This window comes from Tenrec ecaudatus, chromosome 3 (assembly GCF_050624435.1).
Source record: "Tenrec ecaudatus isolate mTenEca1 chromosome 3, mTenEca1.hap1, whole genome shotgun sequence".
NCBI lineage: Eukaryota > Metazoa > Chordata > Mammalia > Afrosoricida > Tenrecidae > Tenrec > Tenrec ecaudatus.
In genome coordinates this window covers 135,707,625-135,730,371 of record NC_134532.1, presented here as the reverse complement: position 1 = coordinate 135,730,371, position 22,747 = coordinate 135,707,625, and the positions used below count along the sequence as shown (strand labels likewise).

Genomic DNA, 22,747 nt, shown 5'->3' with positions numbered 1-22,747 from the left:
ATTGTTGTTCCAACTCTGGAAATAAAAATCACATCTGTAAATAAAACTCTTAATACTGTTTTAGTGAGTTGAATTGGTTTGGATGGGGAAATAGAGCATGTAGTGTGGACCATGTGAAAGAACTGTTGGTCTCTTATCTCATACTGGAATGGAACTAGTGTCTAGACTTGTTCTTTGTGATGCTGGTTTGGTTGTTTTAAAAAGCGGTGTGTTTTTAGCCAATCGTGGAACCATTCATACCCCCCCCCCAAAAAAGCCTTTGAGGGGCCACAGGCGAGCTTTCACCAAAGACAGGGGGTTTCATAGTTCTAGACCCCTGGGATTTCTGATTCCTTACTATAATATAATGAAGACAAGTTTGGTGAGTAGCTAAGATTTACTAGTACTTACTGTCAAGTAATGGTAAGTTTTTTTCTTACCTTTTTTTTTAAATCCAGCTACTTTGTTTTTAAATGTCTTTAATCCTATTTCAGTTACTGTGTACACTTGAGCATAAGCCGACCCAAATATCATCCAAGGCACCAAATTTTACCATAAAAACTGCACTTAAAATGTGCTGGAAGACTAGGCTTATACACGAGTATATACGGTATTCCATGTTCAACTTTTATAAGAAGTTAGTTGACCTACCAGGGGGCTTCAAAACAGTTCATTAAAAAATTCCATTAGTTTTACATGTTTTTTCCACAGACTTTTTGAAGTCCCCTCATGCTATATAAATCATATCCACTGAAAACAATTCTGCACATAATCCTGCACCAAAAGTAATTAAAAAAAATAACGATGGTATAGAAACTAGGAACTCTGGAGCCCCAGCCAGGTAAGCTCTGGCATGATAAGCAAAAGGACTTCAGTTTGAACTCTCCAGCTAGCCTGCCAAGGGGGAAAGATGAGCCGGTCTACTTACCTGAAGATTGCAGCCTGAGAAACCAGAGGGCGTCCCTTGTCTTCTGCAGGCTTGCTGGCAATGGGTTTCATTCAGAAGCTTTGCAGACATAATAAAATTTATAAAGGAATGTATAGTCTAAGGAAACATGGAAATAAGATGGATGAAATAGGCATTTTAATCTGCTCATTTGCATAATTGTATCTTATATTACCAATTACATATGTGGAAAACTGATCGTTTTTATCTTTACTTAAACCACACCTCCAGAACCAGATCTTAGGTTTCATCATTAAAAAATGCCTACTTCTCATAGACATCAAAGCAGCAGCTTCAGAATATTTTAAGTGCCTCAGAGAGTGTAAAATATGAGCTTCTGCCAAATTTCATGTTTTTAAAAAATAAAAAGATCTTCATGACGATGATATGAATTAATCAAATTACTTCACTGGTATGATCAAAATGACCGAATAGGAATAGTAAACTTGCAAAGGAACAGTGAACCTTCGAGTCAAGCATTCTGATATTTAAAGAACTGAAACTTCAAAATACGTGTTCTAGATCCCCCCCCCCCCCGTTGCAATTTTAGCTTATTTTGCTTTAGTTGAATGGTTAATATAAGTGTACCTATAAACGAACAGTTTGCCTATCACCAAAAAACCAAACTCACTACCGTCTCACTTATAACCACCTTGTTAGACAGAGTAGCCCTCTCCCTGTGCGTTCCTGAGGCTATAAATCTGCACAAGAGTAGAAAGCCTCATCTTTCTCCCATTGAGCAGATGCTAGGTTTGAACTGCTGACCTTGTGTTAGCAGCCCAGTGCATAACCAGGGCTCCTATAACTGAACCTATTAAAACTTATTTAAAAGGCAGGGCTATTAGCTTACATTTCCTGTGCCTTGGTGTGCTTGTGTTTCCCACGGGAAACTCGGGAGATGAGGATGTGTTATAAAAGAACTGCATAGTTAGTTTTTAGCTAGTTCCTGTCATTAAATCTTGTTAGCAATGCCATAAAATAACCGGATCAAATCTATATGTTTTTCACCTATTAATTGGATGTGTGAGTTAGTTCTGAATGATACTAAGGCCTTAGGGAAAATGTAGAAGTACATAAGCTCCTCGCCCTGCCTGAAGTTGGAGACAGGTGAGGACAACAGGGTGACCACTCAGTAGAGAGTCAGGCCAGGGAAGACCCCAGAGAAGGGCAGATGGTGTTGGCAATATCCCTTTCGCCACTCAACCCTAATTACCTAGACCTCCCTCTGTCAGTAGACTTGCTTAGTCTTTCCTTGCCAAGTTTTTGTCAGGAAATAATTCTGAGTGCCCTGTAGGGACTCCATATATAAAAATAATTTTGTCTTTTGTCATTTTTCCTCCTCTCCTTGAAAATTTTATTTGGATAATATAGAAATTTCTGTATGCCTTACAGACAGTTTGAAGTTAAAAAATGCATGTAAAAAGAGGCCTACAGGCCACATGCACTGCTTTGTTATGCATTGGAACTAGTCTTTAGGGAAATATTTTTATTACCTGCTATTTGAAAAAATATTGGGTGACAGGAGGTTTTACATTTTTTGGGGGGTGGAATTTCACGATGAAATTTGGAAGTACAGCTTTCATAAGACGAGTATTTATCTGTAAGAAAACTGTTTACCGGGCTTTATTCCTGGTGTTTACTCCATATCCCTGTTTCAAAATTAATACCATATTAACAAATAAAAGCTGTAGGTTTGGGGTTTTTCCTCTATTTTAGTTTGGATTATTTGGCTCCCAACAGGAGCTCTGATGGTGTAGTGATTGTGCATTGGGCTGCTATCCATAAGGTCAGCGGTTCGAAACTACCAGCCACTTCAAGAGAGAAAGATGGGGCTTTCTACTCCCACAAAGAGTGACAGTCTCAGAAACTCATGGGGGCAGTTCTATCCTGCCCCATAGAGTTGCTGTCAGCCAGATCCATTTGGTGATTATGAGTTTGGCTTCTTTTTTTTGGTTTATGTGTGCATATATTGTGCCAAGTCGTCTTCTACAATTCTGGGTGTGGAGGTAGGTGGTTAGATAGTTGCCCAAAGGGCTTAAAGCTTCTGAAGAAACAATACTACTAATACTTTTATACCTTTTCCAGCCCAAGTGGGCACACCCAGGCTACATGGGTGTGTCCTTGGAACAGGCGCAGCTATTTAGAGAATTTATTATGCATTCATAGAATGGAGTTAATTTTAAGTTAGAACCTTGTTCAGTCAGGCCTTTAGTCTTTTCCTATAACCTGTCTCTGGAAATGCTGATCATAGAGGCTTCCTGGTTAATGCCTATATTTATTTGTATAACATTAGCTTTAATAATGTGTATTACCTTATTTCTTCCTCAGAACAATCCGAGGAGGCTTTGTGCAATTCAAACCTGTCTGCTCAGTAACTGAATGTTCCTGGCTTTGTAAAGGGGGTGGGGCGGGTTATCTCCTTTGAGGACTTTCCAGTGCAGTTGGTAGAGCAACCAGAAATTAGTCAGAAACTCTGAGCCCAGACCCTGACAGCCAGAGGAGGTAAGCTTATCCTGCGGCTCCGCAGAATCGCCTCCTGTCTGTTAGGGAAGGCCGACTCCAGCGCTGTCGAGAGCGATCACGGCTAACATTGGGGTGAGTGTTACATGTGGCTGACCCACAGCATTGACCTGTATGCTGGGCACAGACAACCGCAGGGGAGCCTTTGGGTGAATGAAGAAATGGCCATAGCAGACGGCTGGAGCAAAGACAAATGTGACAGTCAGCTGTGCTTTGAACAAAGTTCTTCCCTGTTTTCACTTCACTGTCATGCCTGTCTGTCATTTATGAGGAGGTCATACATGTTGGGGAGTAAGGCGGGGCTTTCTATTCCCACAAAGAGTTAGAGTCTCAGAAACTCACGGGGGCAGTTCTGTCCTGTCCTATAGGGGCGCTGTGAGTCATCATTTCGCTCTGTTGTGCATAGAGTCACTGTGAATCTAAACAGACTCTACCGCTGGCACCTAACAAAAACAACAACATGTTTCTTGATTCAGACTTTAAAATGTTAAAGAGGGCACACCGTGGGACGCTTTGCTTACCATAATCCCCAGCCATGTAGTTCTCCTTTCTCAAACTAGCTGGAGTTAGGAATTTCTTGTGTTACTTACATACACATGGTCCCTTGGCATCTGTTCACTGATGCAAATGCTGGTATGTACTGTGCCCTGCTTGTTTTTCTCTCTGACAGTGTATCTTGGAGATGATCTCCAATCGATATATAAAGAGCTTCCTTATTTTTTACAAAGGCATATCCGATTTCTCTGTTGAAGGTGTGTGTCACCACCATTTTCACTTAGTTACCTATAGATGGACCTTTAGATTTCCCCCAGTATGATTTAAAACATATGCCACTTGATACCTCTATATATATATATATATATATATATATATATATATATATATATATATGTCAGATCCTGGAAGTCAATTGCTAGGTCAGGGTAGTATGTGTATGGAGAATTTGGTGGCTATTACCAAATCGATGAGCCCTGAGGGGGTAGTGGTCACATGCTGGGCTGCGATCCACATGGTCAGCAGCTCAAAACCACAAGCTCGGTGGGAGAAAGACTGGGTTTCCTGTTCCTGTAAACAGTTACAGTCTTATAAACCACAGAGGGTCGCTATGAGTCAGCATGGACTCAATGGCAGTGAATTTGGATTTTTTGTGAGTTACACATTGGGCTGCTAACTGAAAGGTCAGCATTTCAAAACCAAACCACCTTGAGAGAAAGATGACGCTTTCTACTCCTGTAAAGCGTTACCGTCTTGATAACCCACAGGGGCAGTTCTCCCTGTCCTATAGGGTTGCTGTGAGCCCGAATGGACTTGGTGGGAGTGAGAGAGATCCCTCAACTGATGGCTTTAGGGATTGCAACAGTGTCTCCTTCCATCAGTCACAGCCTTTGAATGCCTCTCGGGGTTTAAAGATCTCTTTCACTGACCTGTGGAGCAGTGGATACGCGTTTGGCTGATGTAGAGGTTGCAGCCTTGGGAACACCGTGGGGCGGTTGACTCTTCTGCAGGGTCCTTATTAAAATTGTACGGGCTTTGTAGCAACAGATTTGGCTTATTGTTTGGTCGTCTCAGCACTGTCAGTTTCTGGACTTCGTTTCACTTTTGTTTGGGGCCAATTTGACATATTAAAAATATATATCTCAGGGTAATCTTAATATTTTTAAAGAAAGACAGCATAAAACAATTTCCTTTTACCTGTAGCATACTCATTTCCATGTAATTTGCCAGCAGCAGTGTAGACTTGTGATCATTCAAACCAGCCTGCAGCATTTAGCAAGTGTCAAAGGCTCTCAATGTTGCAAACATTCTTTCGTGTCTTGAGTTCTGTGCAAAAGGTCTTCAGTGATCAAAGCCCGCTGGCACGTGCCTATTGGTTGCGTGTGATTGGCCCCTGCTTTTGTGGAGCTTGCCATGTAGACACGGAGACAATACAGCAGAGAGGGCCTGATGAGGAAGGTGCAGGGAGCTATGAAGTGTGAGCAGGAGAAGGTGGACAGCGTGGGCAGTCACGGAAAGGCGGGGAGTTTCTCCTAAAGGACTTCATCTAAGACCTAAGTCTGAGCAGGTGTGGTGGGCTAGGGTAGAGGCTGTACAAGCGGGAGCCCTCAATCCATGTCATGTCTCCACAGTGTTGGCTGTCCTCAGGGAGTTCTTCCTGACTGGGGACCACCAGTGTGAAGCGCTCCACCTTCAGGCAGTATGTTTCCTGCCACTCCCCTGGCCAGCCCAGGGAAGGGTAGCTTCTCCCGGAGGAACTTGCCTGGGAGTGCCTTTGCTGGCAATTGGGGTGCTTGGGTCAAATTGGTCAGGAGTCATGTTCTAACCAAGGTGGTCAGAGTACCCTGAAGCAATCTTGGAAACTTCAAATCTGTGACTTCATCCAATCATGGAGTGAATTGATCATTCAGGCTTCGTCTTTAACCATTATGGTCTTCTTCATCTGCATATTTTTTCTCCTTTTCCCTGTTTGAGATTTCATAAAAGGGTATCTATAAAAGATACTTGAATTTGGTACTTGCCTCCTCCCCCAAAACAAACCCCCCCCAAAAAAAACATGACTTGCAGCACTGATTGGACATAGGTAAGCAGGAAGTAGATATTGAAGACTGAGCACGAATCCAAAATGTAACAATTGATTGACGAAATCTAGCATGGGCCTTTATTTTCATCTTTTGGATATTAATGCAATAAAGAAGTGATTAGGGCTTCCTTACAAGCCATCCGACTCTTAAAGAACACCTTGATAATGTAGGCGCCCAGTAGTTTATCTGTTATTGCCTTTTGACGGGTTTGAAAGTTACACGTTACACCTAGAGCAACCCTGTGAAGTGGTTGGATTGATAGAATTATTCCTTGATCACAGTGTGGCAATAGTCCCAAAGAGGGTGAGACGTGTCCACGAGCACAGGGCCAGCCGCCCCCACAGAGCCCACGCAGGAACCCAAGATCTCTTGGCTTCCCTCTCCACACCCGGCTTGGGCTGCCTGCGCTTCCTGGTTAGTGATACTAAGCCTTTTTGAGAATGGCATTGTTAGAAAACTGCTGGTGTGTTGAAACTTTAGAGCTTTAAAACAGAGCTGCAAAAGTCTCCAGGTCTCCACAGTGAAGCCTCTCTCTTCCACCTGGCCCCTTTTAGCCTGTTAAAACAGACGGTGTCATGCGTAGAGGACATTGGCTAACAGACTGTAGTTGGGTATCAGTGCATTTCCCCGTAATGACACAATGTCATCCCAAGAGGAGTGAGGAGTCAGACGGAGGCCATACATGCTGAAGTCGAGCCCTTAGGGTCGCATGCCCAAAATGCGGCTCTTAGGAGCAGCAGAAAACCTTGCTCTTCTCTGAAACACGGTTTGTGGTCACGCAAAGGGAAGCTGGGCTCACATCTGCCTCACAGGCTGAGGATTTGGGGAAGGCAGTATAAAGCCAGGTGTGGTTGCCTCGCAAGCTGTTGTGTGGCCTTGGGCATGCTGCTTCACTTTCCTGGGACTTGGACTCATCCTTTGGGATAATTCCTACCATAGAGGTATTGGGCTATGATAGGGAATTTCTTCAGATATATCTTTTTTTTTTCCACACTGAGTTTCTGTAATCGGAATGTAAAGTTTCCTGGGTGGTGCACATGGTTGGTTGTTCAGATCCACCTGGTGGGAAGAAAGGCCTGCAATATACTTCTGTAAGGATTACAGGCAAGAGCATCCTGTGCATCTCAGTATTTCTCTGTAACACATGGGACACCTGTGCCTACTCTCTGACAAAGTTGACAAGCGTGGCTCACAGTTGCTGGGGAGTGTAGTTGACTCCACCCCACTCCCACAAGCTATGATGCTATCAAATGGAGAAATAGTAGTTCTAGAGGGTGTAATTGTAAAAGCATTTGGCTGCTGCGTGAAACATAACAAACTGTGGTTAACCTTGAGAAGAATTGTGCTCCTGCAGAACTTGCACATGGATCTAGAGGCAGTTGTGCAAACAGGGACTACTGCATGGTTTACAATTAGGAAAGGTGTGCGTGCATCAGGGTTGAATCTTCTCACCATACTCACTCAACCTCAATGCTGAGCAGATCATCAGAGAAGCTGGGTTATATGAAAAAGAATATGGCATCAGATTGGAGGAAGTCTCCTACCCTATGCTAATACAGGTAACATAACCTTGCATTGCTGAAAGTGAGGAAGACTTGAAGCACTTGCTGATGAAGATCAAGGATTGCAGCCTTCACTATGAATTACAACTTAATGTAAAGGGAAAAAAATCCTCACAACTAGACCAGTAGGTAACATCATGAAAAATCTTGAAGTTGTTGAAGATTTTTGTCTTGCTTGAATCCACAATCGGTGCTCATGAAATCAGCTGTCAAGAGGGTGAAGGACACATTGTATTAGGAAAATATGTGGCATAAGACATCTATAAAGTATTGAAAAGCAAGGATGTTACTTTGAGGACTCAGGTGCCCCTGATCCAAGCCATGGTATTCTCCATTGCCTCATATGCTTATAGAAGTTAGACATGGAATAAGGATGACGGAAGAAGAATTGGTGCATTTGCATTATGGTGTTGGCAAAGAATGTTGAAGTAGTATGGACTGCCAAATCTTAGAAGAAGTACAGCCAGAATGTTTCTTAGAGGCAAGGATGGAGAGGCTTTGTCTCATGTACTTTAGACACGCTATCAGGAGAGATCAGTCCCTGATGAAGGACATCATGCTTAAAAAAGTAGAGGGGCGGTGAATAAGAGGAAGACCCAACAAGATGGATTGACGCAGTGGCTCCAAGGATAGGCTCAAACATAAGAACAATTGGGAGGATGGCACCGGACCGGGTGTGTTTTGTTGTACATAAGTCACTATGAGTCAGAACCGGACTCAAGTGCAGTTAACAACAACAACAGAATCCAATGCAATGTCAAGTACAACATACATTCAATCGGTGGATGCTAACACGTTTTCTTAAATTGAATTATGGTTCCTGTGCTAATCCTCTACCGAAAGGGGGAAATGGGGTCTTTTTTGGGAGCGCTGCCTTCAGGTATCAAACTAGACTTGTGTGAGGTGGTCATAGATGCATAGAAGGAAAGTCCTTCTCAGGTGGCTGGGTATTTAGGATGGGAGACAACTTGTATCTGTGGTTGGTAAACGTCTGTGTGCTTGACGGAGAGCTACACAAGAAAGGACCTGTAGATCTCATCTTTACTTTTGTCCAACCTGCTCTCAGTTCACCTGACTCTTACGATTATTTCATATTGCTACCATTGGCTACTTGGGAGGAGCCCTCATGCTGGCCCAGATGTCCGTTTCAAACCTACCCACAGCTCTATGGGAGAAAGACCTTTCATAAAGATGACAGTCAAACCCCTGGGAGAGGAGTTCTGATTTGCCACACAGAATCAGAATCAACTGGCCAGCCCCCAGCGCGAAGCTGCTTTTTTCTTAAAGAGTCTTATTTGAATGTCTCTGGCCTTATCTTAGCGGATTGGTCAGGAGTGATTATTAATTCTTTGGGCACAGTGTTAAAAGGAGTGAGCTTGGCTTTGAGGATTTAGAGTGGCAGCTGTCAGCTGGAGACCCTCTGGGGAAAGTGAGTTTCAAGGAAGGGATTAGGTGATTATGGTTTGCTCAAATTGCCCCCCTCTTCCCCCACCTTGGAAAGTCAGTCCGGATGCCTGAGTTGTACTTTATAAAGCAGGGCAGTATTTCCTTACAGATCGATCTCTGCTAATACACCTGAAATATGTGTATACTCTCTACTTTAAGACTTTTCCTTTTTGAGGGGAGAAAGAGTGGAATCTGAATCTGAGCCTACACTGCGCTCACACTCTACGGCCTGTGAGAGTGCACCTTGGTGTGCACAGACCATTTAGCAGTAAAGAGACACTCCATCCAGGTTACTCTCAGATCGTTCAGGGAGAAAAATGTATTGTGTCAGAAACATCAAGTAACTGTGGGGATATGCTAACATTTAGGGAATCCAAGGGAGGCCTTTTGGGAATCGTTCCTCTTTTTTGGAAAGCTTTCTGTAAGTGCAAAACTACTCCTGAAGAAGAAAGGGTTACAAGTATGGCTAGCATCTTCCCAGTGGATGGATATACTGTGAAGCTGTTTAGCAAGACCCCTCTTGTCACGCACTTGATCACTTCTGCTTGTCTGTATAAACAGCACTGCTTAGCGAACCTCTTATGCAATTTACCTTTATGCATTTAGACCCCACTGACCCTCCCAGTTTCCCCTTTGAGCGACCCCCACCTCTACTCTGAACTTATATGGAAGTTCCAACTGCATTCGCCAACATGCCTCTTGAACTGAAGAGTGGGTTAAATGGTGATTTTATGGGTATCTGGGTAAGATTAATGTTGCTCATCTAAAATAAACACTAGAAAAATCCCTCCAGTCCCAGGTCATCCAATGTAATAAAACGTTTTTGGAAAATGAAGACTATTTGGTGACATAAAACATATTGGTTCAGTCTGGACTGCTGGAGTAATTAACAAAAGCAGAAGGACGTGCTTCTGGAGGTTAGTTGGAGGAGGCTGTGGGTCTGCTCTCCTCCGGAGTGGAGGGGCAGGCAGTCTCTGTTGTCCTCCCTCCCGTGGGAGTCACTCTGCATTGACAGCCAGCGAGACCGACTGCTCTCCTTTCTGACCACAGAGAGTAAGGGGCCTATTTGACCAGATTCAGTATAATCTTAGACTCTGAACTAATAATTCAACTTCTACTTATTACTTTTCTAATCCTGCATATTAAAAATGAAACCATGGAATACAATTATTTTATCTTTAGATCATTATACTCTTCAATTCTGCATTCTGATATCTGTGCAGAAGTAGAGCTCAAGGTTTGCCCACTTGCTTTCTGCCTCTCAACACATTTTGAAAGCAGCACCGGCAGTGCTGTGGGTGGGGCATTGGGCTCAGACCACTGACTTTTCCAGTAGCAGCACAGCCCCGTCCAGTGAGCCCACCGCACCGTCAGGGAGCCAGTACTTGTCTTGATTTAGTTCAAGTTGTTGTTACTCTATTTTCCCCACTTTCAGAAAATCAGCTTTCAAATGACAGATCTGAGTCACACAGCGGTTGCCACTTGCTGGTTGAAGATAAGGAAGAGGACCCCCCCCCCCCCAAAGAATACCAGTTGATCTCCTCTGCCCATAGGCTCTTTCTCTGAGGAAATCTTGCACATGCACCTAAGTTGTTGGCACGTTAGAATAAGGGGGAAAGGAGTGATCCTAGATAGAACTTTGGCCTCCAAGCCATTCAGCTGGTGGACATCTTTGTTTGCATGTAACTTGCTCCTGGGTCAGATGCTGCTGTCAGTGGCTGACCGTGGCACAACTGTTTATCTCTGTCTGCCTCCATTTTGGCCACATCTGCTGTCCTCCTGCCTTCACCAATGCATTGGTTCTCACACACGAGGGTTCCCTTGCAATGTGGGTGACCTGTGGGCTATAATCAGTTTGCTATCGTCTTCCAGTTGTAAGATGTCTGCCACCACCCAGAGCATTTCACTCCCCCCTTGAGTAAGTCGGGTTAATCACTTTTGTCTTCCGTCATCAACAGTAGGAATGGCCAAGGCTGGGGCTTCGAAGGCGTGGTTGTGTTGGCAGAGGTCACTGTCAGTCTCTGAAATGATTTTTGTTTGCTCACCAGTCTTCCCCCTCCCCTCTCTCTCGCTCTCCTCTTTCAGCAGACCTACTCCAATGAAGTCCATTGTGTTGAAGAGATTCTAAAGGTGAGTCTGTTCTTGCTGTTTGTCGTTTGCAGACATAATCGAGGAGACAAATGTCCGTTTGCTTTCACTTTCTGAAAAGGTGCCATTACCAAGCTCTTTGAACTCGTATTTTCCCTCAGTCCTCCAAAAGCTAAGTAAACCGGAACAGAGAGCAAAGGGAGTCAGACCTTCCTGGTTTTTATTTTTGACAAAAACAAAACAAAACATCAAAACTCTAGCTCACTGCCATGGAGTTGGTTCTGACAAGGCAGAGCTGCGCCTGTGGGTTTCCAAGATTGCAGTTCCTTACAGGAGGAGAGAGCCGCGTCTTTGTCCTGTGAGGGGCTGGTGGTTTCAGAGGGCTGACCACTCCACCACCAGGGCTCCCTGAATTTTTTTTTTTGACAGACTCTTTAATTGAATGAATACTAATGAATGCCAGGCATCGAAACCATATTTTTCATGGTAAGTATTCTTGGGTTCATGTTAAGTCATGGCGGCATTTTCTGAAGATGTTCCAGTGGTTCATAAAGGCATCCTGGATTTTGCTTCCATCCCGAGGGGAAACTGCCCTGCTGTTGCATGGAAGGCGCCATAGGCTGCAGTGGTGGTGGGGTTAGGCCTCTTGGGGTTTTGTACGTGATACCTGTGTAGCTGCTGCTTCAGTGGGAGCATCTTCTTAATAAGGTGCCCAACCAGTGGAAAGAAGTGGATTTCTCTAAGACCCGCCTTGAAGGATCACCGTTATCATTAAACCATCATTTGTTAAGTGAGGCCCTGCTGCGAACATTTTTCTCAAATGTGCTGCTGAGTACATTTTCCATTTGTCTAGTTTTTCTCACTCAAGGATGACAAATTCTTTGTAGAAGTTAGTTCCAGGAAAACAAACAAACAAATCTCCTCAATAACTGACGTGCTCTTTTTCTAAAAAAAATTTAAATCCGAGAATTGTGTAAACCATCGTGTTTCCCATTTGGGCACAATTTCTAGGAAATCGACGCCTAAATTTTGTCTTCAAATATGGTTATTGTAATAGTAGAGCCTCTTGAGTATTTTCTATTTATTCTCTGTAGCTTTTAATGCTATTCCATGGCAACTTTAACCATATTCTTGTACAATTTGGAAGTAAGAGACATTGGACAAGTATGCCTATTCATAGAATTCCTACTGTTCAGTTTTACCTCAAAATATGTTTTCTTAAATTTTACAGTGTAAAATGTTAAGTACTAGTGGCTATAAAATATTTTTATCACTTCTCTTGTAACATTTTTGAGAAATTTTTTTTAACCGGACATTTGGAAAGTGGTTACATCATCCATCTTTGTTGTATACTCTTTTTACCCTCTGGTAGTTAAGGTTTCTGGGGGGCGGGCAGGAGACACCCCTGAGGAAGCATACTTTGTACTGCTGAAAATGAGACATTTCTGTCAACCAGCTAATGAAATTAATAGTAAGCAAGCTACTTGACTTGAGCTTTCGATGCATCCTTGACCGCTTCTGTTTCTGTAATTCTTAGCTAGTTTAAGAATGATAAATGACTCTGTTATGAAATGTGCCCCTATCATTTTCAATTGTGAATGATTTGCTCTCTTGAGATTTTGAAAGTGAGTACAATAATATAGACTCATCTTCTGCATACATCAATGCTTTTCTTAGATTTTGATGCATGGTAACATATGATACGCCCTATCTTGTATGTAGGAAGATGACTAATAGCTCATCATACACACAAATTTAGGTGAATAATGCAGTCATCCATCTTCCCTTCCCTCTGACCTGCCAGGAGGTGGTTAATGCAAAGCAAAAGGTGTATCCTCTAACTTGTAAATCATGGCTACAAACAGTACATGGAAGGCTGTCCAGGCCTGAGGAGGGGAAAGCCTTTACATGGAGGAGATCCAGAGTCTGCCCCTGTTCTCTCTGTGTATGAACCCAGTTAAGTCAAGTGTTCTCCCTGGGCATCGGTTTCCTCATCAGTTTTAAGTGAAATTTTAAAAAGATGGGGGTGGCTGTGCCAGGCTATTGGATTATTGCTAGGCTCCATTCCAGCTGACACCCTCCGATGCTTTTCCAGTTGTTTTCCTCAGCCCCGTAGCCCCCATTCTTGTGGTGTGCCAGCGATTTATTCAGATGGCCAGGAATCCAAACATGGATCCTCTGTGACAGGCAGTGGAGGCAGTAAACAGCTCCCTAAGAGAGAGCGTCAATTACAGAAGATACTGTTTGCTTCTCCGGGAGAAATACTAAGGGTCTGAGTGTGTCAACAAGGGGGAAGTGGTGGCCTGTAACTTGGACAGACCGGTAGTGTTAAGGAGATAGCAGACAGCTTTCATTGATGTGAGATTATTTGGCATATGGCTCTTCTATTCATAGTCTTTGTATCTCCCACCAAACGATTGGGTGGGACCATACACACAGAGCAGTGGTTCTCAACCTGCCTGAAACCGCGACCCTTTCATACAGTTCCACATGTTGTGGTGACCCCCCAGCCATAAAATTATTTTTGTTGCTACTTGATCACTATAATTTTGCTACTGTTATGGGTCAGGCAACCCCTGTGAAAGGGTCATTCGACTCCCAGGTTGAGAACCGTTGACATAGGGTGTATGAAACACTCAGTATGGGAACTGGTCAGTTTTCCGTTTCCACTGGGTGTAAAGTGAGCTATGCCAGAAGCAGTGCATGCCCATGAATCCGTTGTGGAGAAGTGTCAGCAATAGCGGCAGAGACAGCGAGACAGTCTCCTGCCTCCTCGCTCACAGGAGTAAAGCCTAAAGCCGAGTGCCTGTGGGCAGGACATGGGCTTGCAGCATTGAAGGGGCTTTTGTAACGAGGCCTCAAGCAAGGCAGAAGCCAAGGGGTGGGCTGAGTGGCTGAAGCTGAGGACTAGTGAGAGGCCTGCCTGTGGGCATGACCTACAAGAGACTGCAGACAGAAGAATTCTGTCTTTAATATTTTCTGATCCTGACAGATCAGCTTCCCCAATAACCCAGTAAGTGTGAGCATCGTATTGCTCTGAGCTCTGTGTTGCTCTTGTAGCGGATTAACTAACCCAGCAAAGAAGTAGAGTGCCATGGAGGGAGGATTGGTGTCCGAATACAAGAAGGTTGGAAGGTGGAGGCCTGTCTGCCCTCTGTCACATAAGAATTGACCTTGGGCAGTGTGGGGCTGGAGTCTTGCGAAGTCAGCCGGTATCAGAAGGGAGGTTCATTGCCACGGGAGCAGGGTGCTTTGCTAGAGTGGGGCACAGGCTGGGAAAACTGGGTTCTCAGAAGACTGCTTTGGTGCCTTTCACCTTTAATGGCGGAAAGGAATGCGAGACGTGTTAAACTGAAGCTGAGGGAGAAAAACAGCGAGGCTAGTTAAAGGAGGTTGCTGTGAGGATCCAGAGCCGGCTGGTTAAGCAATGCCAATCCCAAGGCGATGTGTTTATGAATGGGCTGGCCCAGGGTGAAGAGGAGAGAATAAAATGTGAGTACTTTTTCCCTAAAGGATCATGTGTTTGGGATTAGCTAATTGTACTGTGAACATTGGTTTCTCCTACCTAGTGTTGTAACATGGCCATTAGGTCTGATGACAGAGAGTGGGTAAGCTCACACTCAGCCTCTGCTTGACTGGGTTTGCTAACAAGGGATTTGAGAATTTCTGGGGAAGAACAGCGAAAGAGCCTCTTTGTTTCAAGCCAGTAAATTGAGAGTGAAGGGCCATGTGTACAAAAGTCTCACCTACAACCTTCAGCAGAGAAGTTTGAAAAGACATACAGGGGGTACAGGGGGCAGTGGAACAGTGGGGAGGAAGGGGGAACCAATCACAATGATACACACACACACACACACACTGGGTGAACATTAGAAACCATGGGGAGAGGAAACAGCTGTCGGTGTAAGATATGAGAATAATAATTTACCAAGGGGTCGTGAGGGTGGGAGAGGGGAGGGAGGGAAAAAAAGAGCTGATACCAAGGCTCAAATAGAAAGTAAATGTTTAGAAAATAATAATGGCAACATATGTACAAATATGCTTGATAGCGTTGATGTATGGATTGTTACAAGAGCTGTAAGAGCCCCAAATAAAGTGATCTTTTAATAAAAATTTTGAGAAAAAAAAGATATGCAGACCCAATGACAAGACATTGAATTCAGACATGTTCCACTGACACCCATTGACCTGGTCCATGGAGTCTGTAGGTGAGAGGCAAGTGGAAGGGCTGCTGGCCTGACATTTTAAAGAGTTGTGTGTACTCCTGAGCCTCCTGGCACCCAGCCTAGTTTAAGGGGCCTAGAGCCGAGAGTGTGAAGGGGCCAGCGGGTCTGAAGGGAGGTTATATATGTGAACTCCAAGTTTGTTGCTGGTACTCATGTCAGCTCCCGTGGGGGACTAGGGCTGAACTGACTGGAGCCTGCCTGAATGTTAGACAGTGTGAGGTGGTGGCATTGGTGGTGTTTTGATGGCTTGCTCTAGGCTGGACTTTGCTTATGACTGCGGATGCTCAAAGTTCCAATAGAAAATAAAGATTCTACAGATGAAAGCACATGCTGGTCTCCTCAGAGTCCTGGATTGATATGGATGGGCAATTATATAAAAGGGGGAGGGGGTGGGAAATGACGGAAGAGGCAGAGGTAGTCAGGTGCTGGGGCGTGTGGCCATAGAAAGTTAAGACTTGAGCAGGTGCCAAGTGATTTGCCTAAATTCATGTGAGATAGGTCATGGTAAGGCAGGAATCATGGCCTTTTGGCTCTGGAAAATCCTAGTAATGGCTTCTATTGAGAACCAAACTATTCCTAAGTAGGCATTTAGGGAACTTAAATAATAAATACATTCTTAAATAAGAACTTAAATAAGTTCTCCTATGTGTCAGTCCCTGGAGAAAGGCATCATGCTTGGTAAAAGTGAGGGATGGTGAACAAGAGGAAGCCCTGGGCACAGTAGACTGAGACCGTGGCTGCAACAATGGCCTTAGGCCTAGGAGCAGGCGTGAGGCGGGCACAGGACCGGAAGTGGCCTTCTGCTAGGGTGGGTATGAGTTGGAACCAATTCGGTGCCACCTAACAGTCATAACATAAGTTCTCCGAGCACCTGACATTGTCTGCTTTCTAAGTTCTTAGTGGAATAGCTGGGCAGTCGTAGGCATTACGAATATAATTCGTGTTGCTTGGAAATAAGTGGTGACTTAAAAGTCACAGGTACCATTGATGCTAATATAATAAAGAAATCCCAGGAGAACATAGCAGTGATGTTTTTTTAAACACTTTCTCAGTTGGTTATTACTTTTTCCCCCCTATCCTACTTTAGTGTTATAATGGTTTCAGATTTTAAAGTATAGTCACATAAATAGCGAATCATAGGTTCAATATTGAATTCTTTGAAAACTAGGTTTATTTAAAAATTTTTAACCCTGTAACTTTATTAAATGCCTTTTATATACTGGGCAAGGAGCCCTGGTGAGGCCGTGGATACATACGAGGCTGCTAATCCAAACGCTGGCACTTTCCAATCCAGCAGCCCGTCTGGGAGAAAGGTGTGCCAGTATATACTCCCACAAAGATCACAGCCTCCATACCCTAGGGAGCGGTTCTTCTCTGTCCTCCAGAGCGGGTACGGATCAGAACCAAGGGCACAGGCTACAGGGAAACCAGCGGAGAGTGTACACCATCAAAGCAGTCTACATAAAGTAGCCTTAACAACATCTTGAAAAATAAGCGGTGTTAGTTCACCAGTGGCATTGCTGGCTAAAGTAGCCAAAGAGTTGGCAACTTGAGCTCACCTGGCAGCACCTTTAAGGCTACACAAGGCAGGCGATCTGCTTCGAGAGGTCACATCAGTTTCCGCTAGGTACCTTGAGTGCCACGAGTCAGAATCTGAGAGCGTGCCAACAGTATTGCAGGCATCTGCTAACTGAAGGGTTGAGAGGGCATGCGTTTCACTCAGGCATCTCAGGAGAAAGGGCTGGTGACTGCTTTCCCCAGAACTAGCCATGGAAACCTGAAGGTGCAAAGTTCTACTGAGATGCATATGGGTTGTCATGAGTTGGCACCAACTCAAGGGCAGTTGGTTTTAAAGTTCTGCTAAGGCTGGTGCACAAGAGTTAGGATTTCAGAACTCCAGAGTTGCTTTTTTTTTTTTTTTGAGGTGGAGAACCCAGTATGTTTTATTGTCGAACTCTTCTTAGGTACTAAATCAAGCAAATGGCTAGTCAGTAGACGGGCATGGTTTCACCTTCAGCAGAAGTGACCCAAGAAAGGCACCATCCGTCTTTCTGGTTGCCACGGCGCCCAGTTATTTGTGTATCGTGCAGCTATCCCAGTCTGAGAGAGAGTGAGAGTGGGAAAGGGCAAAGAGGAGGTGGCAGAGTACTTGCTAGAAGGAGCTCTGGCTCTAGTCTGCAAAGGGCATGTCTGCAGCAGAGGAATTCGGCAGCACCTTGGAAAGAGACAGCCTCATACAAAATGTGCTACACACACGGGGGAGCTACACACAGTCCCTGGCGCGTTCTCGTGCCTCTTCACTCCGTTTCCCCAGGAACCTTTTGAGCCACCGCCTGTGTGCACATGGTGCTCCATGCTACGGTACATGCCCTTCTTGCAGTCACCAGTTTGTTGATAGAGAGCGGATCTTCAAGCTCCTTTGGGAACGGACTCAGTCATTGGTTCCCTGGGACAGGAGTGGAGTGGAGGGAGGGTCGGGGGGTGCACTTCATCCAGTCATTTTAGACCTCAGTTTTCAAACTCAAATGAAGAGGCTAGAGTTTGTGATGATCTCCAGCGCCATTTTACCTCTTTTTGTTTTTAAAAAAAAGTGTGTGTACGTGTGAATTTTCCATTAGGACATTCTTGATCTTGCATGTCTATTTTCCTCTGGTTTAGCAAAGCAAAATAAAAATTCATGAGCGGGCCTAGCAAAAAGAATAATGCATGCTTAGATGTTAATTTAAAAGTCTTAGAATTCTTGCTTCTAACCAAGAAAATGAGGAACTGACCTGTGCCCGTAGAAAGGGACAGCAGTTTTGTAAGTTACCCCCCACACACACACACACCAAAAAAAAAAGTTCATCTGTGTGTTTAGTGTATATCAGGGAGGGGTCAAATCCATTAAGACTCTCCCAAGTGGAACAAGCAACCTGAATTACTTGTTTGCTTAAGTCAAACAGGAAAGTTCTTCTTCCTTTGAACTTAAATAATTCCAGGAAATGCGGTCAAAGAAGCGGAGGGAGAAAGAACTGGGCGAGTTGAGTACGGACTGCTCGCTCTCTCTCTCTCTCTCTCTCTCTCTCTCTCTCTCTCTCTCTCTCTCTCTCTCTCTCTCTCTCTCTCTCCCTCCCTCCCTCCCTCCCTCCCTCCCTCCCTCCTCCCTCCCTCCCTCCCTCCCTCCCTCCCTCCCTCCCTCCCTCTCTCTCTCTCTCTCTCTCTCTCTCTCTCTCTCTCTCTCTCTCTCTCTCTCTCACAGGGCCCAGCCCGCTGTTTCCACAGTTACATAAGCCCTGGCAGTAGCCATTGCAGCGATGTGCCCCGTAATACGCAGGATTTCAAACACCCATTTCTGCATCTAAGCCCTTGTTTTTCTTGTTGAACCGATGGTCTTAGTTGTGTAACTCGGAGATCGTTAGCTCTTGACCCTGAGTCATTCGTTTGAAGAGCAAGTAACTGAAAGACCTTGTAAAATTTCACTTTTCATTTACCACCCATCCACTCGGCAGTAAGTTTGTTAAATTAAGTAGCAATGAGTGTTCCATTTATAATTTACTTTTTCTTCCCTCTTAAATCTCTTTCCAGGAAATGACCCACTCATGGCCTCCTCCCTTGACAGCAATACATACGCCTAGTACAGCTGAGCCTCCTAAATTTCCTTTTCCCACCAAGGTAATTCCGCAAACGTACAGCAGGCACTGCACCCACACACCTGAAAAAAAGTCTGAAGTTATTTGTGGACCGGATTAATAAATTAACATCTTGTTGAGATCTCTGGAGATTAGGTTAAAATTGCTTGGAAACCAGACCCACTGCCGTCCAGACGATTTAGATTTACAACATTCCTTCTATGAAGTGTTTCACAGGCTGAAACCTTCACGGGTGCAGAAAACCTCCCCTTTCTCCTTGCGGGAGTGGCTGCTGGGTTTGAACTGCTGGCCTTGGGCTAGCTGCTCCATGCTGACCAGACAGCATCAACAGGACTCCTCCAGAGTCCTTCAAACACTGCTCTCCAGCATTGTTTTCTCCAAGTTGCGTCCATAAAAGCATCTTGGATTTGCACAGGGTTTTATAGCTGTGAAAGTGCCCAGGACAGTTATTTCTTTCTTTGGAGCCTTCTTTACTTGAGAGGTGGGCCCTGAGGCACAGGGAAGTGAGTCGCAGTAGCTAGTGTGTTTCTGAGTTCAGAATTTAGAGGCATGCCCCAGTCCGTTGCCATGAGTCATTCTGACTGATGGCATCCCCACGTGGACCAGTAGAACTGTGCTCCTCAAGCTTGTCATTGGCTGCTTTTTTCAGAGGTTCCATGTCAGGCATTTTCTGGGGCACCCTTGGGCACCTCTAGCTTTTCAGTTAGCATCTGAGCCTGTAAATAATTTTTAACACCCAGGGATTCAGTGCATACACATACGTGTCACACTTCTTGTGTTTCCTAACTCTTTAGAAGTTTAGCACTATTGGGTTAATAGCAGGCAATGAAACTGTGCTCATCTACCTGTTTACATTACAGTACAGGGTTTGAGGACAGTGTTTAAAAATACTGCCCTGTTCCATTTTGGAGGTTTGTGCTTTGAGATAAGGGTCAGGATTTCGACTTTACATCTTCAGATCTGTGTAAATGCACATCTTTAATGTATTACAACTGTTCCTTTCCTTGATGTTTTATTCAGAAGACATTAGCTCTGTGCAAAGTCTAATTTGCCATAAATGAGATATCTTAGGCACTTTTTAATCATACTTAAAATGTTTTAAAGGGGGAAGATTCCCTATTACTAGTTTTAAAGTAAAGCATTAAACTGTAAAAATGTCTTTGCTTAGTGACAAGAGAAAAATGAACTCTGGGAACAGTAGGCACAATAAGAGCTATTTTATGTAAAAATGAAGACTTACCAGTGCTCTTACCCTGTATTGACATGTATCCAAAATTGTATTGATAAACAGATAGAAAGAGAGGTAGCTATATGGTAAACATCATTTTAAAAAATGTTAATTGTACAAACAATCCAGTGTTTTATATGGATATTCCTTGCATAGTTATTTCCCTTTTTCTATATATTTAAACCTTATAAGTTCAATGCTGAAAGCTATATAGCCTTGCCTTTATAATTCAGTTTCAATAACTGGAGGTTTTTATTTTTACTTCTAGGATTCTCAGCACATCAGTTCTGCAACTCAAAACCAAAGTAAGTACATATCTGGAACTGATTATCGCATTGGAGAACAGAGCATAATTTTTATTGTTTTAATATGCAAGCTCTCTTTTGTTAAGCCCCAGAAGAAAGCAAGAGCTTTTCATGCTGAAAGCATGGGTGGGAGAACAAAGCACAAAGCTCTCCACTTAGAATGTCTGATTGTTACCCAAAGAGGACAGTGTTTCAATAAACCACTGCCACCGAGTCAATTCCAATAGCCATCCTGTACAGGGTTTTCAAGAAGGTCTTTGCGGGGTCAGGCAGCCTCACCTTTCTTCCTCAAAGTGGTTGGTGGACTTGAACCTCAGGCCATGCAGTTAGCACCTCAATGCTTCACCCATGACACCATCAAAGTGTTCAGCAAATGTAATCTGATATTACCAATCAGTATAGCAACGCAGGCGTTGTGTATGGGAATAGAGTCTACTTTCTTCAGCGATGATCTTATTAGGGACGTAGGTTTGGAATTTTTGCAGTGAGGCAAGGGGCTTTGATCTGAACATGGCTGCCTAATAAATCGAGACCATTGTGTCCTGTGACAGTAACGCCTTACTTTGTACTTCTGGTCTGGCTTCATAGTGGGGTGTTTTAAATAGCATATAAGAGCTGCTGCCCCCATGAGGATAAAGTCACTCATTGCAAATAAACCAAAGCTTCCACAGGACATTAGTGAAACCCTAATTGCATTCCTCTGGTCTCATCTGAGGCTCCATTGATCTCATGCCAGGAAAATAAAACGGATTCCCAACCGATTAGCTGTTGCCTCCACACTGGACCTTGACTGCTCCCAGCCCAGGTTCCCCAGGTGACAGCGCCAGGTTAATCTTGCTGAAAATGTCTGTTTGGTGCCCCTCTCTCAGGCAATGATGTGATCACATTGCCCAGCAGATAGTCCCAACTTCCCAGACTGATATTCCAAACCTTCTCAACCCTAATTGTCACCTGTCTGTCAGGGCCACACCCACATTTTACCCTTTTCACCTATTTGACGTTTCAGATCTTCCCTCTCTGCCACCTTATTTCACAGGGCCTGCTACCTATATTCCTCCACCCTTCCCTCCCTCCGTCCCTCCTTCCATCAGCCATGAGTCGTTTTCATTTCTCCACTGATTTGTCTTCTTTGGTCATTAGCTTTAGAGGGACTATTCCTGGGACAGGGCAGGGACAGTTTGTGTAGTGGTCTCTGTCCTTCTCACACACTGCCTGGGATTGGGACTATTTTGTGCCCACTTCATACCACCCAGTCATCTGTAAACTCACAGAGAAACAAGGCCAAATACCTTGAACATACTGATAAACCCTGTGGGCCATGATCTCTCCCCTGCCAGATAAACCGGCTGTAAACAGCTGTGGAATCTGGGCAGCTCAAGGATTACAGATGAGATTGTTCCTTAGCCTTACTTGGGATGTTATAGTGAGTCGCCTGTTAGGTTCCAACTCAGAGCAATCCTTTAGACCCCAGAACAAAGCCTTGTCCAGCCTGGCATTGTTTTGGTTTGAGGCCTTGGTTACAGCCACTGAGTCAACCCATCTCACGGAGGGGCTTCTTTTTTTTATTGTCCCTCCACTTTACCGAGTGTGAAGCCCTCTTCCAGGGACTAGTCTCTCCTGACAGTTTGTCAAAATATGCACAACTAAATTTCACCAGCCTCACTTCCACGGAGCATTCTTTGTGTACTTAGGAGACAAAATTGTTTGTTCTCCTGGCAGGCCGTGGCACTCATTGCTCATTGCCAACGCCGCAATTCCAGTGCATCCGTTCTTTTCTGCTCTCCGTGTTGATTGCCCTGCTCTCACAGGCCTGTGAGGGAAGGCACAACATTGCGGCCAAGGCCAGGCTGAACTTAACTGCAAACTGACTTTTTTGCTCTTGAATATGTAAAACGCGGTTTTGGGCAGTAGATTTTCCCAGTGGAATAAATCATTTTACTTAGAAGCACAACCAGATATTCAGGGGAGGAGCAGAAGACACTGTGAGAGAGGTGCAGGACTGGCCAGTGTTTTGCGGATCTCTTGACCGCTGCTTCTAGGAGCGTTGACTGGGGTTCCGAGCAAAATAAAACCCTGGCCAGCTTCAGTCATTTCCCCATTTATCGTTGCCAGTTTTGTTTCCTCCACCTTGAGTTGTCATCAGGAGGAAGGCTACAATCCTTGATGTGCCTCAGCAGTGCTGTTCGTCCTCCTCACCGTCATCAAGACCATGCTGTCTGTAATCACAGCTTGGTCCTAC

At 44.4% G+C, this 22,747-nt stretch overlaps 1 protein-coding gene across 2 annotated transcripts in view; it reads left to right on the top strand.

Annotated features, from left to right (window-relative positions):
- AFF1 (ALF transcription elongation factor 1) overlaps window positions 1–22,747 on the top strand; it is a 280,369-nt gene that overhangs the window by 202,489 nt on the left and 55,133 nt on the right. The window contains exons 5-7 of one of the 2 annotated variants that reach the window (XM_075544047.1): window positions 11,121–11,162; window positions 18,911–18,997; window positions 20,472–20,508. In XM_075544047.1, the coding sequence (XP_075400162.1) occupies window positions 11,121–11,162; window positions 18,911–18,997; window positions 20,472–20,508 (166 nt within the window). Of the gene's footprint in view, window positions 1–11,117; window positions 11,163–18,910; window positions 18,998–20,471; window positions 20,509–22,747 lie in introns of both variants that reach the window. The other variant, XM_075544046.1, reaches the window with a different exon arrangement.